This window comes from Neodiprion fabricii, chromosome 2 (genome assembly GCF_021155785.1).
Source record: "Neodiprion fabricii isolate iyNeoFabr1 chromosome 2, iyNeoFabr1.1, whole genome shotgun sequence".
Classification (NCBI taxonomy): Eukaryota; Metazoa; Arthropoda; class Insecta; order Hymenoptera; family Diprionidae; genus Neodiprion; species Neodiprion fabricii.
This window is the reverse complement of record NC_060240.1, coordinates 13,540,616-13,561,076: the sequence shown is the minus strand read 5'-3', so window position 1 is coordinate 13,561,076 and position 20,461 is coordinate 13,540,616. Positions and strand designations below refer to the sequence as shown.

Here is a 20,461-nt window from a genome sequence, read left to right as displayed (position 1 = left end):
TATGTTCTTATTTGCACCCTCGTTAGGGATCGCGGTTATTAAATAACAAGTTTTTCACCCTCGAGGGCTTCGCGTACTCGTTATATAAAATCGGTACAAGTATACAACGTTTACTAAACACATAAAAGTTTCGTCGCGTATTTCACGGACAAGCACATACTTTCTTGGCTATTCGTTTCATACCGTGAATCTTTCGATTTCTTTTTTTTCTTTCGCGGTTAACGACAAAATTGTCAAATGCGTAACCAAACGATTGAATTCGCATATTTGTGTACTTGAAGCGTTGATCGATAAAGCTTGATTGAAGAAAATATCGATAATAAATTAACAGATCAATACTGTATTTAGCTTAGATTTCACAGTTCCATACCCTCAAATAATAAACCAAAATTCAATGTTGGCTTCTCAAATATTAACGATTGGTGTTCGATATCATTGACAACTCGAGTCTTTATTCAAGCTGGATCCATCAGACTTTAAGATGCGTGAATAAAGTATATATAATACGCATGCTGCCATGATTGCAGTCTCACACTTCTTCAAGATCCTTGAAATTCGCAAAGGCGGTTATTTTCCCACGCTTGTCCGTTACGACGATCGTTGAAAGTGTTTAAAATCGCTGCCGCAATTGATAGTCAGAATTGTCAAACTTGTCCGTTATCGAAGGTGCGGCTTACAACTTCGCAACGGCGTGAAATTCAAGGTGAGGTCCAGACGTCGGTAAAAGAAAAGAACAAAAAAAGAAAAAAAATAAAAAAATGAAAAAAAGAAAAGAACGAGCGTCGTCGAGAGAGCTCCTCCATCGCTGTAACAGCTGGAGCTGGTCGACGCGCGGAGAACGAGAGAAGGAGAGAAGGAAGGAGGGTCGGGGGTGTTGGCTAAAACAAAGGGCCGGTCCCAGGATGGTCGATAGTCTGTAGCCGCCAATCAGGCGAGACCTGGAGCAAGCCGCCCTCGCGACGTCCCGAACTACCCCAGAATCCGAGAGACGCGCGTCGAGCGGCCCCCGCGTATCCAGGGCGACGGCCGCGGCGAGGGCTGCAGCCTCGTCAGCTGCGCCTACGACGACCTCTGTCAATTTCGGGACCGGAAGTCGCTGGGCCAGCGGGAAAACTCTCGATTAACGACCTCTTGGAATTTTACAGTGATTCCATCAAGTCGTGGGGAACTCGTTGATTTCTTCACTTGTCGCGAGTTGAACATTGATGATGAAATTAGCAGTGACAGAGCTTCTCGGATCATAGATATGGGTATCGCACGGAACGTTAGAAAAAAAAATACATATATATTTCGGGGGAAGGTGGCTCGGGGGCGTCCATGGTTTTACTCTTACTAGCAGACTTGTTTACACTCAATCTAATCACTGATAATAATAACAAAAATAATAGTCTTGATTATATATATATATATATATATATATAGTCTGTATCTGTTCCACTAACAATTAACTATCGCGTACAGGGAGATGCGAAAACGAGTCCATCCTGCCTCTGCGTTTCTTTACCGATTTGTAGCTCGGTTCCAATGCAACTGCCACTTAAAAACGGCATATTCTAGGGCTGTGGCTACCATGTTAAAAATTTCTGTATGGAACTTCTTACAATGTATTAGAAGATTTATTCGGATACAGAATGGTGAATTCACCATATATTTACTGTGTATTCAATTTACGAATGCAATAAATTTACTTCAAAATTTAGTGAAATCAAATTACTTTTTTTGTGTTTTTCCCTACAAATTTTAGTAAAATCAAAAATTTTCATTGTAAATTTCAGACAAATGCGTAGTAATTTACGTTGCTGCGCTGAATTTCTAAATTTACACCTCTTTTGTACAGTAAATGTGTAGTAAATTCACAATCATTTTTAACAGTGTCCGTTCAAGAAAAGGGCCTATGACTAATCTAAATACTAACAAATATGCTTAGACTGAATATGAACGAAATGTTTTTCAATATTATAAACATCACAGCGCGAGAAAGCGCGTCCAGAATATCGTGCACCGACATATATATATATATATATATATGTGTATATAAATTTGGTTGCGTTGACTTAAATTTGGTCCTAGCAATGAAATTTCAGGGTTAATATAAATCCGACCAAGCGTCATTTTCAACCAAGAGGCATGGATCATTTTATACTGTGCGGGCAAGAAAGTGTTTTTTTTAATGTCTAAGAACAGGTTTGACATCACAATCTCATAGATTCTGTTGCGATACGCAGCGAAATCATTTTGCAAGGATTGAAAAATGATTATTTAATTGTTGTAACTGAAAGAATTATCGTTTGATTGTAATTTATGATACATTAATTAGGAGTCAGTTCAAACAACGACAGAGAAATATTTCAATGTGAATTGACAAGCTGATTCAACGTTATCGGACCACGAATGATTTAGTTCTGCTGATTGTATTAGACAGATGCCTGGAGCGCCTACTAATAACTGTTCGTTTCACTTCTCTTGCGATAAAGGATTTTTGACTTCTCACAGAGAGTATTTTGCCAGTAGAACAACATTTTTTTTTTGTAGATTTACGATGTAACATATTATTTGAAAGTGGTAATCAATTACTAGCTCTCGTGATTTCGTAAATTTGAGTAATCTTCATCCACCGAACAGATTTAGCAAATTGCATGAAAAAATTTACTCAAATCTACCAGAGGGTATGCAATATTTTCATAATAGCATGAAAAACGTATTATTTCATTAAACTGAAAGAATTAAGATCGGTATTTCGTATGTAAAAGTATATTTTACTCAATTGAATTTTTTTTTACAATTTTCAAACAAATATTCAATTGATTTTGGTATTTACAACCAAATATTTTGTTCTCACGAGAAAATTTTCTACAAAAATGCGTCTAAAAATTGATCAATAAAAAAAAAAAAAAAGTTATCTTTGAGTGAACATAGAACATACAAGTATGAACCTGTGTGAACAAAGTGAAATAAAATTTAAGAATTGGGGGTTTTGAGGACACTGGAAATACCTGTTTAAAATCGAAAATCAAAAAATTTGACCTCACGGATCCAAAGAGTTTAAACTCCAGATACCGAGTTTCATTAAATCCGCACAACGTACTTGCGATTTTTTTCACTGTACTGGATCCACCATTTTGGATTCTTAAACTTTAAACCACAAATTTCCACATTTGAAGTAAATCGAAGGTAACAAAAATGTTTGCTCCAATTAAATGAGTAAAAGCCATCTTAGTTACGTATTATAGGTTTGTTAATACGCGCGATAGAGAAATGTCACTTATACCATACGAACCTCATTTTTCATGCACAACGTCGCTCCAGGCTTATATAAGTCGCGAGTTACGTAACACCTGTATACTTACAGGTCTGGTAATATAAATCAGCAACGAAGGGCGCGTAGACTAAAGACAGTTAATTATAATACTGGCTTCAAAAAGATTAAAACACCGCGAAACTTCCATAAAAAATTTCGGAAAGGTGACAAGTAACGTTATAAATCAAATACCAGCCGAAAAAGCCTTCATTAGCAACACTTATAGTGTTAATCTTACGAAGGCAGAAGGTTTCAGACACCGGAAAGGTAATCAACCTTACTCTTGACTAGCTTATGCAAAACTTAAAGAGAGGAGGTCAACTAGCTAAGAAATAGACAGAGAAACGCTCGCGCAAAGTAGATTATTGTCTCTAATCTGGTCGAAATAAAGACTGGCCCACAGTCTTGAAGATAAGATACTTGAGAAATTTCCTTTGAACATCATCCATCAAAACATCGCACAAGCATTGAAATTTCCGGAGAACATGTGAAATGTTGTAAACAAATTAGTCACGTAGGTAGTCATCTATCACGCATCCACCTTATACCGAGACCAGGGGTGAAAATCTGCGGCAGAGAGTAAGGCGTATGAAAAATTCATATTTCTACATCGGGATTTTACACGTCAACGAGCGCATCCCCTGCAGCATAGCCCAGTGTGCGAAGGCGTCAGCCCAGAACGATTCGCTGCATTCGGTGCAGCAGCGACCCCATGTGGCATAAATCCCTGGGGATGTTCGATGCTCCCGTTCGCCTGAACAGTCACTCGCAAAAACAACGAGACTTGCTATAATCCTCCGAAGAGTCGACGACAACTGCGAGTATAATTATCGCAACAAACAAGACCCTGGATGCTTGGCCTCCACCCGAGTATTCCACCGGGAATTCAATCATAATACGCGATTTTGTTATCGCGGAAGATCTTACGCTGTGAAAATCCCCTCGATCCGTACAGCCATAATTAAGTGTATACCTACCTAGGTACGTAACGCTTCGGGGAATTGCCTTCCCGTAGCAATTAGTCTCGTTTTAATACCCGCCTTCAAATTTTCAAATAACACGTTCGTACGTATCAGCGAACAATCCCTACGCGCCTGAATGTGAGATTACGCATACAACATATATATAATATATGTTGTACGCGGGGGCGGGTCGTTCATTCCTCTGCCTATTCTGTTTGTCGACATACATCTACCTGCAGCGCCGGTCGGAGAAACAAATGAATTTGAAATAACGAGTTGCATGACTCGCTAAGTTATCAACGCGCTCGGGCGTCTGATTGGCACAATAGCCGTCATCGACGAATTCTGGGGAGAAGAGGAGGCGTTCCGCGGGGGAGGCTTGGGGGCGGTCGAACGGGGAAGAGGAAGGTTCTCCACCGGCACCCGCGGTAGGTAATTATTTTTCCGAGGGTGAGAACTTCTGTCTCTGACAGCTCCGCCTCCCGAGCTCGACCTGACGGAGACGAGGCACTCCGCGTTTCCAGTCGTCGAGGGCTCCCCCGGAGACAAAGACAAACGTCACTGGCAAGCATCTCAATCCGTTGGCTGGTCCGGTCGACCGAGCCCGACAACCGGATATGGTCTTCGGGGCGTGCCGATGTCCTTCGTTTCATGCCAGAATTATTCCACTCGTGCGTCGATCCTCTCATTCCGTTCCATTTCGTTACGTTTCGTCTCGTTTCGTTCCGCTTCATCGGTCGAACCTGCGCGAGGCATCACCAGTACCGCAACGTTGCTCAATCTCAATTTGCGTAAGACCATCCGGAAATAGGATTTACTGGCAGCCCGTCATGTACTCTCGGCGACAATTTTCAGTCTTGTCGATTGTGTGAACCGTTTCCTTACTCCTGCAAATTACACGATTTTCATCCATTGGCAGGATGTCTTCGTTAATAGTAGGGTAGATTTCATCATTTGTAGTCACTGCACTTTGTAAAATTACTCGATGTATGACTTAACTGTCCGACGTTGAGTAAGTTTTTGCGAGAAATTTTTCATAGTTCACCGTTTAATCTGTTGTGTTTACGTAGATCTAACGATCAAGATCTCCGTATCGTTCGTAGCCACAACCTCAGTTTACAAGTAATAAATATGGCTACACAATGAATAAAATAATGGCCACATCTGGTACTAAGTTGACCAAAATCGTTACATCTATATTGTATACCCTGTACTTTTATAACGTTCATTAGGTATTAAAACATAATTCAGACGCTGCCTCACTGTAAAGACTCGCTGAATGAGGTTCCATCCATGCACGGTCTTCTCAAAATTGCGTATATGAGTACCGATATTACTTTCACCCGGTTGACTTCGAGGGGTTCTTTGATATCGAATAAACTCTGACTGCATCACGGCGATGGGGATGAGACGAAAGGAAAGGGGAGTGATTCGATAATTTGAGCTGCGTAATCCGCTGCTCGATTAGCCAGCCTCTTCGGCTGGGCTTTTTCTGACCACCGGCTAGCAGCGTTTCCAGTTGACCGTTTGATCGTGGGGTCCGCTCTACTTTATATCACAGAGTAGTTATACATAAATTTAACCATGGAATCCAAACCGCTTTAGTCACAGACGAATGTGTCTCTTCCAAGAATAAATTGCTTCTTTACCGACAGAACGATGCGAGAGAAAATGAATAAATCCTGCAGTGTATCAAATCCTTCGTAAAGTGCCCCGATCTTTTTCTTCGCTGTATTTTAATCATCCGGATAATTACCGCCGTAAGAAGTAGGGTCAAGAAAGGTATCAGAGACAGCAAAAACTCAACGGCGCACGCTCCTTGCATTATGGTTATTCGCGATACTATTACGAGTTTATTTGGCCGTTCAGCCTTTCACTAGGAGCAGGTACAAAAATTTCTCCCATCAATATTTGATTATATAAAGTGCGTCGGGCAGGGCAAATGTCCCAACTTATATTAGCAATAAATTAGACCGAGCATCGTCTGGGCCGTTACAAGAAGTCAGTGCTATGATATTTTAAGTTCCTCTCGTGGCTGCTGACGAAAATCAATCTACTTTTTATCGTTCGTTCAGAGCTGCAGCAGCGTGATCAGGGACTCGCGTGGACATACATGAAATATAAAACAACCATTCTCCGTACCGTTGACCTCAGATATATGAAGTTGCCCCGGGCAGCGATGAAATATTACCGAAATTAATACAAAAGTTAAGGCACAGCTATTTTTATTTATTATTGTTATTTGTATATTCTTTCTTCTCGAATAGACAGCCTTACGACCATGCGGTTCTTTGAAACAAACTATAAAATCAACGTGGTTCGACGTAACTGGCTCTCGAAAAACAGGCAGAGGTTCGCATTCATCCATTTTGTGAAGAACGATCGTAGATCTAAGCGCAGGAATAAAATAAATAATAATAATCTAATCTGAAAAAACTCGTTGCAGCAAAAAAAGCAGAAGACGGGAAGGACGTGCAAATATCCCAATATATATCCTTTTACCAATGTTTTACCCTAATTCGGAGTTTCATCAGGGCCTGAACCAAACTGCCTGCAGCCTAATCATCGAAATGGTTTCATAAGTAACCGATCCACAGAAAATGATCTTAATTATTTCAAGATGGGGGCAACTATTACTCCTATAGAACTTACACATAAATACCTACGAGGTCGTTAATGGTTCTACGGGAACGCGATGACTGTGCTAGAACTGGGCTGTAGTGGCAGTTGAACTTTGTGTAGGTTCAATTTCTGGCATCAATTAAAAACTGACACGAAGCGAGGAAAATGGATAATCATCTAAACCACGGGGTTATTGCGATGTGCAGCTTCTCGTTTTCGACTGATTATCATTATTTAAACAATCATTGCATATAAAGGTGAATACTGATTTTAAGTTCATCAATTCCTTGTTGCAAAAAACTCAGATCTTATTTTTAGTTATTCAGGCTTATCTCTCAAAAAGGGTTTTTTGTTTATGCCAACTTTAAATTAGTTACCATCAGTTGCACTTTGTGAACGTTTATTCCCCACAAAGTTTCACCAAAATATTTGCTTTCGAGTTTCGAAATAAAAATCGAATACATGGTGAAACATCTCATAGCGGTCAGTCGGATTAAGGATCGGATGAAAGATTAGAGATTATGGAGGCGAGGCGCGAGGTCAGCCTGATCCCTGGTACACAGAGCGAGCGATTCGGTCCTGCACAAAGCGTTCGGAGGGCCGAAGAGAAGTACGGGGCTCGCCTCCTTCGCCCTCAAGCTCGAAAGCTCGTTACGAGGAGTGACTTGGCAGAGCCGCGGTTTCTACTAGCCGAGAATCGGTCGTCCGCGGCAGCATCTTCCTCTTCCAGCAGAGCCTCGGATGGACAGACTTCTCTGCACCGTCATTAGCACCAGGCAAGAACCGACCTTAATTACTAAATACACGGTTACATACCCACCGCGCAATCATTTAACCGCGTAATCACGTGGCGCGAAGACACGCGGATATCCCTGCGTGTGACTGGGAGCTAGGTGGATCGCCCGCTTTGCTTCGCGCCCCTCATTACAGTTATTCTCTGCGGTTTATTTGATTAGCGAGGCAGCGCCACGTCGGGGGGGCCCCCAGAACAGGATACGGGATCATGTACTTTCACCAAGGATCGGAACGTTTACATCAATGTCAACACAGACGAACCGAGATGGATAAAAATTGTTGTAAGTATGGCCCGTTCAAACGCCGATGCATTACGAAAGCTAACACTTCACAAAATGACTTTCTTGGTGTACACTCTTTTTAGTACATTGAATGCTCATCAACGATGGAAGAAATTCACATGAGATTTCATCGGTACTCGTGAGCGGTGTACACTAGGATTTAAGGGTTGGTGACCGCTCCTGAAGATCGGTGAACACCTGACTTCAGGACCTCGTGACTTCACCTAACTTTGATTGACTTTGTGACTTCACGTGACTTTACATGACTTTTCTTACAATGCAACCCAGGCTTTTCGAATGGTTATCCACTCCGGGTCTGGACTTGCTCTTTCTTGCACGAGGTTTTCAAATTGCTCCGACACATTAGAACAGTTTATGAAACTGTAAGACGATAGTTGTAAAATAGGTGGGAACGAATCGAGTCGTTCGGCTAGCGGGTATTTCATTACCTGTACCTGACAACGGTATATATTGAGCTACCGGGTTCCTTTCTCAGCCACAGCAATGATTACTTATGTACCAGCGATTCACCACAGTCGGATATAGTTTAACGAAGAGCGACAGGGTCCAGTGTAATTTTCGATTAAACTCAGACGTGGCGGCGGTCGCATTTAGCCCCCCGCAGTGCGGCGGCAAACCCGGGAAGCAGTCTCAGGGAAGGTGGCGGGACGGAGGTTCTTGGAAGCTCTGCGTATCGGTAGAGGACACATAATTGGTCGCGCAGCGAGTCGCAGGATCGGCATTGGTAGAACGTCAATCGCCGCCCAGGGAGAAGCATTACTTCGCAGATATTCCGGTTTCTCAAATTCCAAACCGCAAACTCTAATCCGAGCCGGATTTGTACAAATAAAATTTCACTCCTCGCAGAACCGCTAACGTCGAGACTAATTCAAGCGAAGAATTATTGAAGAGCATGAAACAAATTGAAATGTTTTCACGTTTGATACGATGAACGCTCCAGGGTATGTATCTGAAACAAATTCCAATCGATCAAGCTTGATCGAAAAGTCTAGTAACTCAAGGTCTTGGAGTAAATTAAACTTGTTGAGCGATTAAAAAGCACGATGAAAGTTGAATTTGAGATCAGATATTCTACTGATATATATTCGTTGATTATCAGAACTCAGAGTGAACAAAAATTTTGAGACTTTGATTGACCTTTGTTGATAAAATTTCCAGATACTTGGAGAACTCTACGGATGTAACGAACGTAAGCAAAATTTACTGGCTATACAATGTTCATCTGTCACTAGGCGGAACAAAGAATTCGTTTGGAAAATATCCTCTACTGGTGACGCAGAGTCTGAATTCCCGAAATACATAATTCAACTTGTCATGATGTGCGCTTCTCGTGATACATACGGCACTATCACATTATAATTGTCTTCTCAGCTACGGTAAATCTGACATTAGCGCGTATAAAATAACTTTGAACCGTTACAAATTCATTAAATACTTGTCTCATTTCATTATTATTTTCTAAAGAAAAAGTAAATGGCTCTAGCATGATCCATGAGTACCTCGATACCATTGCTGTTTTTATCTAATAGGTACGAAAATTGCCTTTCTTCAATATGTCCTCTAGGCGCGATGTCTGATCGACTAGTTTCAAAAGCTAGTTCAATTTGATTTTGGTGAAACGAAACAATCTAGTCGTAGGTATTTAATCCATCCGCAATTCCGTTTCAGAAAAATGGCGTCACATACAAATTAATATAAATTCGCGATCCCTGGAAAGGCAACGATTCATTGGGATGTATAGAACAGGGAAAGGAATTCTAGGACGCCTTAACTAGTAAATTATGCAGAAGGAATGAAAAAAATGGATTAGTGAATTAGTCAAACGTGAGATAAGAAATGGTGCTAACTCCGCGTCGCTCGTTCTGCGAATAAAATTATACTCCACGCCTATCATAAATACCCGGAAGTATTTATTAACGATAATAAAAGAGCAAATGGTTGAGATCAAAAAAAGGAATCAAACTAATATTGTAACACTTTCTAATCATTAACTGATAGCCGGCAGGGACTTAACCCGTTCAATGGAAGATTTAAAGTAGCAATTTGTGCGCCGGTATAACGGACAAAGTAACTTTCTGCGGCATTTCTTCATCAAAGTCCCAATTGAAACGCGTAGAGTGATACACTTTAGTCTGCATGTACATTCAGACATGTTCAAAGTGAAATACCAAAAACGTATAAAGCGCAAATTCAGTTCAATAAAACAATGAATTTTCAATAGAGGAACACAGGAGAAAAAATGAAAAAATTCTGTACAGGTTAAGAGAGTGCATCTGCTCCATAGGGTTACGCGATCTTCATAATCCGTATCAGGTGTGTTTCGTGTTCCCTTAATTACTCTTCAACCGGAGGTCAATTAGTCTCGGTTGGTTTTCGGGTGATGACGAAAATTTCGGTACAGGTAGCCGAAGTCTTTCAGGATGCTGGATGTAGCCTCCGTTAACTTTGACGAGTCAATCTCACCTCCTAGAACCAGAAAGGGATCGTCGGAGGCGGAGTTCTTTCCATGAATCAGCGATATCTCGCAGCACCGTCACAAATGATGATCGGCGAAGTCGAGCCACTGCGGTGTAAGTTTCGCCGCAAGTTCGTCTTATTGGTAAAAAATAACGCGAAATAAAATCCCTGTCTGATAATGAGGAATCGGGATATCCTGCGGTGGAATCCTGACGACGCAATGATCGTCGATCGCATCACCGTCACCTGGAGCAGGGTGACTCGAGGTTCACCGAGGCAATCAGGAGCGATTTCATAGCCGTCAAGTTCGGGTGGAAAGTGTGCGTCGAAAGTGGGGTTGGAAGGATGAGGTTGCGCATTCCAGCATCGTCATCGGTTATCCTAGAGTTTCCACGAAATTCAAATCATTACACCCGCGCCTTTCGGTTTCACTTCCAGCCCAAGGATTTTGTTTCTTCAAACAATAAAGTCAGTGTAACCCTGTGTGATTTTGATGGTGCTTTCACTCACTGTCAAATTGTTCAGGTAGTTGCCACGAGTGATCAAGTAAATGAAGCTGCTGCATGGACACTGAGGACGGGTATGCAGGGACGGTGTGAAATTATCTGCTCCCCCGGATATCGACTGCAGACTCGTTGTCGCAATATTGGGGCGCCCAGCCGGTCCTCGCAATTACTGAATCGAGAGGGTTATGACTTATGTGACGTCGATAAATAAGAATTTCGACGATATACCCCCGCAGGTAAAAACCGGTTCCCAATATGAATGATATTTCATTCTGGCCGCTGACGCTGCAAGTGAAAAAGCAAATACCTACTTCTTATAATGCAAAACGACATAGATAGATGCGAATTAAATTCAGTACTGAAACTTAAATTCCCAAGACTCCGGCGCGTAGAAAAACATGAAAGGACCAATAAACTAGCTTCAAGCTTGTACTATCAATCATTTTGAAAATTGTTCGGACCAGGACAAATCCCATTTTGTTTCATTCATTCATCCAGACTCCTACTAGACTCCCAACTTTCGGCAAACTCGACTCTCGATTTACGGACTGCTACTGCACGGGTAATCGGAGAACTGACTTGTTCATGTACCTTGAGCATTATTCTTTATCCTTTCCCGATATCGACACATCAGACTTGTGCTGAGTCCGCAGCTGCGCCTTGCGCCTTTTGGTGATTTAGTGGCGCGAATTAACGACCCGTTGACACGCCACTCTGTAGCATCGGGTTTAATCAGGCACCTACGTCTTGCCTTCTCTTGATACCTACTCAGGACACTGGCCGTCGCGATCGTGCTACGAAAATCTACGTCTAAGAGTCCTACACACAAGGACGTTGGTGCCAACTATTAGCAGATATTTCACCCTCTTCATAAAATGAACCCAGTCTCAGACTCACCATGAGGCGCGAAAAGGCCAAGGCGAAGCTTACAGGACTTAGCGTTCACGTCGGCCAGGACTCCGGGACGCGCGCGCTGCTCGTGGCCGTCCAGTCCCTGCAACACAGACCATAAACTCGGTTGAGTGGTCTCTTACTTCATCGTCAATTGACCTATATTCTTTCTCTCCTATAATTTTTTTACCCCATCCACGAATTGCTGCTCTTATTGTAATATCTGTGGTACGATTTGCAAGTGGAACTTGTAAAAGTATGAAGAAACTGATTCAAAGTTTGGAAACTCTTGCAAACAAACCTGCAGACTGAAGCAAGGCTTAGTAGTGTAGAAATGGTTGGTTTATAAACACACTGCCAAAGTCGCCTGGGGACCCGAAAAACGAAAAGGTAGCAAGACTCAAAGGGTTCCAGCAATATCGGTCGGTGTCTTGTCACCATTCGTCACGTTCACACCGTTGCTTACAACCTGAGGCCGATTTCAAACTGGCCGCCAGACGGAACACCCGCCGGAAAATTTACGAGCACCGAGCGAAGTTTAGTATCTGAGCTGATAATTATTCGCAACAGGTCCTCCGTATCGGGAGAAGGGGAGGGGAAAAATCAATAAAATGGCTATGTTACAGGAATAGGATCAGAAACAACCTTCGAACAAACTTTCAAATATAGTCTCTTAAATAAAAGTGGGGTATAGACTGAAAGAGAGTGCGAGAGGTGGAGAAGGCAGGATACGAAATAGTCCCCGTAAGCTTTTAGGAATGATTGTCTGAAGGCCTGAATCAGACGTCTCTATCTATGCATGGGGACGCGTCGACGCATATATCTTAATATCACCATGACTCGAACCCGGCGACTTCACTCCCGAAGTCACATACATCAAGCCTGACTCGACCTCGGCTTTGCCCATCTCCTGGTACCTGGTCTCGGCCACGGAGAATCGGCGCACCTTCGAGTTTGTCCCGATGATAAATCCGAGCTAGAAAACCGCAGGATTTATGACCAAGAGAAGAGTGAACTACGGGGTCCGTTTGGATCTCGCCGCTTTTATTAATGCCACCAATTTACTAATAACGCAACAATGCCCAGTGGATAACTCACTACCTTAGAACATTGATGTACAAGAAACAAGTTGACCCCGGTGACTGGATTAGGCCTCGGATAATCGGCATCACTTTAGGCCCGGTCAGTCGAATATAATCATTCACAACTAAGGAGGGTATCAGCTTTGACCTAAGCTGTCAGTGTTAAAACCACCAGCGATGCAAATCTCTTTTCTTTTCTATAGAGCAAGTGTCGGCGGATTTTCTAAAACCATTTTATAGAATAAAAAATTATTAGATTACATTTTCCTTCAGGAGTAGCAGTAAGACTGTATAACGTGAGGGTGAAAAAAACCAGATTGTATGCATCAGATAACGTTATACAAATTAAAATAAATGAAAGAGTTGTTCACGTAGAAGACTGCGGTGGATCTCAATTATCATAATCCATTCCTCCGAGAGGAAATAACAAACAGGTCCGCAATCTAGATCTGGTTAGGCAGTGGAGGGTTCAACAGGAAATTAAAAGAAGGACAGATAAAAGAGACGAGCAAAAAAGGAATTCCCTCTAACCAAGAAGAAACTTCGAATCGCCAGACACCTCACTGCACGCTTAACACTTTTTAATTGAACAACGGGTCAAACTACTTATACGCAAGTTGTTGACAAAGTCTCCCGGGCCCTGAAATCCAAAATGCTTTTACTTTACACACATTTCTCTGTTCTGAACACTGACAATGAGATAATTAGTGCAAAAAAAACTTTGCAATTAAGCTGTTAGAGTTCTACCGAGTAACGACGGGACCCCAAGGACTGTGAAAAATGGAATTTCGAGTTTGTAGATATTTAGGTTCAGCGTAGGTATAGGTTAAGCGGGAGGTAATTATCTGGAAAGGGAATAGCAGGTCGGCACAGCGAGACGCGGAAAATGGTGGATGGGAAGCAGGGCGTCACGACGTTAGTTATTACACAGTTCATTAGAGGAGCGGTCTGCCTGCGGCTGCACTGCCATCCGCAAGGCGGGAGAGGAGGAAACGCGAGGTGAAAAAAAAACTGGAATTAAGAGTCAGAGTCAGAGTTAGACTTACTCGCGCTCTGGGATAAATTCACCGAAGCACATCACGCTTTTGCGCCCATTATACAGGTATCATTATGTAATGCCAACTTTTGGTACGAGACCGATCAATAAAGATTTTCAGCGGAGGAAAAGAGAAAGGTGAAGGGGGTGTGGGGCAGAAACAAAAAGAGGATGCGTTGGTTCATACCAGACGTCGCGACGCTTGTATAGTATAGCCAACGAGTAATGAGCGGAACTTCAATGATGCCCAACAAATGAAAAATCCGCTTCCCCTAATTACCTGCCAGCTTTCCTTCCAATCCACAATGTATTATCATTCTCTCCATGCGCACACGCATTCATTTTGCTGCATCACATGTATACCATGTACACATGGTCAAACACCTGGACGAAGATATAAATATTCAGGGTAGAGAAAATTTTGAGCCACCGTCATTTTCCAAGATCGGTATAAGGATAGATCAACAGTGTCCGATGTATTCAGACTCGGATTCTTTGCGGGTTCAGCGATCCTGACTAATTTCATATCGCGGCTAATCTGGGAATGGAAACTGACAATTATCGTTAATTGATGCGAACAATGGGGACTGGGAGCGAGGATGAACGGAATACCGCGTAGTGGGAGGGAGCCGGTAGATCACTCTTTCATCTCTTGGGAGAGCGCAATTTTCGTACCAACGGCCGCTGGGCAAAATGGGGTAAAACAGGAACCAAAGGGACGGGCGCTCGTTGTTGGTTGACGTAGCATACCGACGTCACAATCCCATTACGCTCAAATTCAAATCACCAATGTGCAGCACTGCCGGGATTATCTTCAATCTGCAGCGAATGATCAGCCCCGCAGCGTCACGGCGCAAAAAGTAGTGAAATACGTGACAGCCTCGAAAATACTTTACTCGCGACACTGATTGGGTGATTGGGTTGGGTTCCTCCTGAATTGTGAGCCCATCATTGTCGAGTATGCTGGTCCAATTCACGAGCTCGTCAAACGTTGCACTTTCGCCAGTTACACAGACGGGACTGATTAATTGCGGGTTCCAGTCGGCGGAACGTCGTTGACCTCTATTTGTCCCCGGGCGAACCAGCGGCGCAGTTTTTATGGATTTCGCCGGCCGACGAAAGTTCCGGGGGACGGTCTAGTGTACGCCTCTCACTGTCCCGTTGCAGCACAAGCGAGATGGACTTCCGTTTCCTGGGCACGATTTCTCGAGCGGTGAAATTTCGCAACGTGAATTGGACGATATGCGCACAGCGATTCATGACGTCCGACTGACTTTGATTTCCCTACACAAAACCTCCTCCCGAGAAAATACGTAGGCAAACATAAAGATTCCATCGCGTTGGTTTTATGTCTCTTCTCAGCAGAGGGGTTGATTTTTTCCTCTCTCTTTTTTACCCTCTTTCTTCTTTTACTTCAACAACACCGACAAGGATCGTTGTTAATACGTGATTTGGTGGCAATTAAACTGAAGTGGTCAAAGCAAACAGCGATCAGGAAGAGTGCCGGGTACCAAAGTTTGAACTGCAGGGGCTCCAAGGGTGACGGCGACGACGTAGGAGAAGAGGAGGGAGCACACGTCAAATATTTACCCCATCAAGAACACACGCTAGTCTATTGTTCACCCGCGCTACTATGTGTAAATTTAATCTCCCTACGATGCTGTCCCTATAATATACGCCCAGACAAGTATACCGCGGCCAATGTGTATAATATATTATAAAAGTGTAGACAAAGTTGGTGGACAACGCTTCAACTCGAGCCTAGGCATCTGCATATCAGCGTTTGTCTATGTTTAGTTTCAAAATTCGTTCGCTGGGATAGGGATATGGGTCGGGGGCGCCGGTTGCAGAAGCAAGAACTAATTCTGCTTGTCAATAATACCAAGTATTCTCCAAATCAGAATGAGTTTTAAATATATGCTTACGAGAAATCGGTGCATACACACTGATAGTTGAAAATTAGTGATTTTCGAGGAATTTCCAGTGCATATATATCGTAGACTTGAAGATAGATAGAGCATTCGGTAGAAATTGATGGAGTCAATAAAGAGAGATAACATTGTCTCACTTTTTCTCACTTGCGCTGGAGGGACTCTCCACTATTTACTTGGAGCAGACCAACAGAACCATGTGTCAGCGAAAGACGGAACTACTTTAAAAGAAGTTTATCTCGTATGTATGACGACTTCGATCCAAGAACAGGCAAAATTCTTTCTCTCGAGCGCTCCGCATCCACTTCAACTTTCAGTCATATCTTGTTTCTTCTTCTTATTCTTACAGCGGCATTGAGTTGCAACTGCCAAGAGAGCTGGAGGCGAGCGATGTGGGATCAGTTGCGTGTCACGCGCGCAGGTGTCCCGGCATCACATCGACTCGCTGATCACGGCTGAGCCCAGTATCGTGGGGAATTTGCTGACTCGTCGCGATGGGGTCAACCCCGTGGTTCATCCCGGTGACATCTTCATCTCTCATCAGTACCCCGAAAGTATCCTTGCTCCCCCCCCCCCTTTTTCTCGTCTCCTACATGCCCGGTCACTGTGCGTGCTTAACTGCCGCCTCTCGATCCTTTGTCGGCTTATCAAGAGCCGGGCCCCTGGGATGGACACCTGGACATTACCTGACATCGCGCCGCCTTCGACGTCTAGATCGGACCGGGGAGGCTGTGGATTCCATCATGCCAGAAATAGACAGCAAGAGGTGTCTGCCTATCGACGCACGATCCTCTGGCATTTAGTACCGCCGGCATAAATACTTGGATACCTTTCGTGTTGGCCTTTGGGGTTAGCTCGAATTAACACCCCTGCTTACTGCCTCCAACCCTCGTGGACGATTTTAATGCTTTATTCCTCTGGTGCGTTTTCTTTTTCTTCACCGTCACGCTTTCCCTGTTGCCTGAACCAGTCGAACATGTACGCAAACTTAAAAACCCAACCGGGCTTCCATCCAATTTTGACTATGTTGTCAATTTATTCCCGTCTACCTCCAAAGCCAGAGGTGATTTCCGCGAAAATCGTCATCTTGGTGATCTCAGCCGGGGTCGACGAGGATGGCATAATTAGACAGGAATTCGACGCACGTCCCTGAATCGTTCTAGGATCACTAATGGATCTACTTACCATCCCTTCTGAGTCGGCGGGCTCGGGTCCTCCATCTCCATCTGCATCCCGGCGGTTAATAATCGCCAATATTTATTTCGGATTGGTCACGGCTCGGCATTGCCCGGTGATGAGCATCCCGATGGACAGCGTCGCGTTAACTTGAGCCGCGACGGACGGACGATCGAGCATTGTGCCAAGATTAATGTGCGACGAGCGGCCACCGCGAGGGTGTCTGTAGATATACACAGATGTGCTTTGGTCCGAGTAAAGAGGTGAGGAGGTGTACGTACCTGTCCGTACACACGGGCACGTATCCAGTCCTCGGATCTTCAGAAGAGCCCTGACAGCACGGTGTCGAAAAGTTGACCGCGTAGAAACGCGCCTGAACAGCCGTACGACGTAATTAGGGATGAGCCGTCAACCGTTCACCACGTCATCATTAGCCCGGAGTGACCCGAGGCTCGCTTCAGGCAGATAGAGACTACGCCGTCGGAAGAGAGCACGTGCTGAACGTTTTTAATACTCGCGCGTCCTCGGGCGACGGCGCGTAGCCGTTTCAAACGAACTGTCACGGTAGAAAAATTCTGTACTCCGTTTCGTCGAGTTTCACACTCCATCGGTCTTCTCCTGTTAACCATTTAAGGTAAAAGACTTCAATGTTCTCTAATGCACCTTACAATACTGTATCCGATCAAATAACATACAGTGGGTTGAAAGTTATCCTCTTCGCAGTAAAACCTCAACTATGATCCATAACAACCGATCATTTCTGACTGATCTGTAGCCAGGAATCCTAGCTCACTGCTAAACACGACCTCAAAAAAGTGCGAGTAAACTATCGTCGACAGGTATCTGCACTTAATCTCCATTAGTGAGCTACCGTGTATAAAGCTTCATAAGTAATGAACGATTGGCCGTTAACAATTAACCGTAGCAGAAACTTCTCCGTAGCATCACGTTACACGCGTTGTTGTACCACCTACGACCGCGGGGCATAAAGGTGAGATGTATCGTTTCCGGTAGCCAGGAGGGACAAATGGGGACATTAAGTTGGTGCCGGTGCAATATCGCCTCACGTTCCTTCCACTGACCTCTGGACTGGAGGATAGATAGAGGAAGCGGGGGGAAAGGGCCTCGTAAGAGAGGACGACTCTAATTCCGTCCCCTGCAAGCCAGGAGAGTTGTGACCACAAACCGGATAGCCATCCGATGGCTATCGAGTTCCGCCGGAAGAAAGGATGCAACGCGTGTTGAGCTGCCCGGTCTGAATCCTCTCTCGTTTCCTCTCTCTATATTTTCCGTGCTCGCGGATTTCCTCCACGTCCTTTCGTCGCTGGTTGAACGCAGAGAACCAGAACTAGGTTTCTGGTTGATAATTCATCCGTGCAAAGCGTTACGTTGCGACGAAATGAAAATGGAGAACTTTTACATCGTCAGGTGTTGGAGGATATCACGGAATTGGCCCCGGGCCAGGCAGATGCGATTTCTTCCTTACAGCTCAGGCAGCTATCCGTGTGCCGGGCTAAATGACCTTGGAAAAGACTCTCGAGTCGTTTAGGACCGGAGGAATGAGAGGCGGGGAAGAAGGTGGCGGTTCGAGGACCTGTCACATTACGCGGTTAAATTTATGCGCGATGCCCAGCGGCGTGACAAGTTACCACTGACGAACGGCCCCTCTGCGAACTCTGGCCCTCCGGGGCCTTTTCGGTATACGAGGGCCACGCGGAGCCGCAATCGTTCAGAGTTGAAACGACGGGGGAATTATATGTACGAGTTATGAATCAAATTGTAAATAATTACCTAGTGCATGTGCGGCTCTGCAAATAGAAAATCATGTGTTTTGTGCAAGTATATACATGGCATGTCCTTCAAAATGAGAAGTAATAAGATCTTAGGATTATAAACAAGTAATTGAATTTCAGGATTATATGGTATAATAATCTGCTTTCAGCGGCACCCTTTTATTGCCAATCATTTCGATTTGAGTACAAAACTTTGTGCAAACTACTATTATCTACTTATTCGTGTGCTCATCAGAAAATTTCTGAGGCTCAATTAAAAAATACGTACTATCCGATTTAAAAAAAATTTTAATACTTGAGTTTCGCATTAGCACAGTTTGTCGAAATGACACTTCAATGTCTGTTCCAGGTGACCGGTAGAAACGCAAAGCATGGCACGTGCCTAGAGAAAGTGACGAGCAAGCGAGAGCGAAGCAAATGGGAAAGAGCCGGAGGCATGTGGGATAAACGGGACGAGTCACATTATATTTCACGGATAGTGTAAGTTTTTGCCAAATTCCATCGTTTCCCGCCCTGTAGACAAACCCAGTGCCAATGTGCGCCGCGTCCACGAGACAGTCTGGAGGGGATGGCGACCAGCGGCGTTCCCGCTATCCAGGCGACCAAAGGACCTCGGGAAGGATCGTGTAGCCGGGTGGTGGAAGCCTCGTTGGTAGCCGATCCCCTCCATTGACCAGCTCTTGTAACATACGTGGTACACGTTCGAGGTGCGTAAAAGCTGAAGATAGGCGTAGAAAATGCGAGTGCTGTGCACCCTGCGAACCGTAAAAAGTCCACCGTTGAGTACGGCTTTAGTTTCAGTGCACATTCTCGCAGTTCCACTCCCTACAATTTTTATCCTAACCTCAAGCAGTCAAACATCCATCTAATACATGTTGCGCACGCGGCGGTTTTAGTAGACAATTATTTGTATTTGCACAAACGGTATTTCATATGACATGATACAGCCATATGATATAGCCGAAGGTGATGTGACGAAAAAATCATTCTTGTGTATCGGTTAAATGATAACATTATTCATTCTATGATGTTTCGACTTGAAACAGCGTTGTGGGACGTAGTTGCGGTCATATTCAGATCTAGAATAGATTCAGTTATTCATTACAAAGACACTCAAACCAAAGTTAAGTCAAATCGCCAGAGAACGACGGATTCTATCAATTGAAAATTTTTTATCCAATTTATATGTAATGAACTTAGTCTGAGGTACTAGCATACCAAGTAAAAGTAATAATATATACAATATGCACGGTGACATTGACATCCGCTCGACTGCCGAATATTTAGGTTAGGTTATGATTGTTCCAAGTAAGTATGCATAGAGTTTCGAAATTTTTACAGAAAATTTTAGGCACAAGGTCCTAATGTCACGAATGTGTGTGATAGAATCGAACAAGCAAGCAACAAAAAGATTATTATACGTAGTGTAATTACAATAACAAAATATATCTTACATGTTGGTGACTTTAAGTTCGCATAAGGTGTGATCGTATGGCAGTTGATATAAGGAAAGTGGCGAAATAATTGTCACGTGACGAGTGGATCTGTCTTCGACCTATTCGTCGAAGGTGTACTTACACCGAGCCGTTCCTATCTGATTAATAGGCAGG

General features: G+C 43.7%; 1 protein-coding gene across 7 annotated transcripts in view; it reads right to left on the bottom strand.

The window, feature by feature from the left end:
• The window catches only part of LOC124175042 (transcription factor Sox-2), a 304,766-nt gene that overhangs the window by 11,674 nt on the left and 272,631 nt on the right, over positions 1–20,461 (bottom strand). Inside the window, exon 3 of one of the 7 annotated variants that reach the window (XM_046554875.1) lies at positions 11,840–11,936. The exons of 5 other annotated variants lie outside the window; for them this stretch is intronic. In XM_046554875.1, coding sequence (XP_046410831.1) covers positions 11,885–11,936 — 52 coding nt within the window. In that variant the 3' untranslated portion in view covers positions 11,840–11,884. Of the gene's footprint in view, positions 1–11,839; positions 11,937–20,461 lie in introns of those variants that run through there. One more of the 7 variants, XR_006869075.1, reaches the window with a different exon arrangement.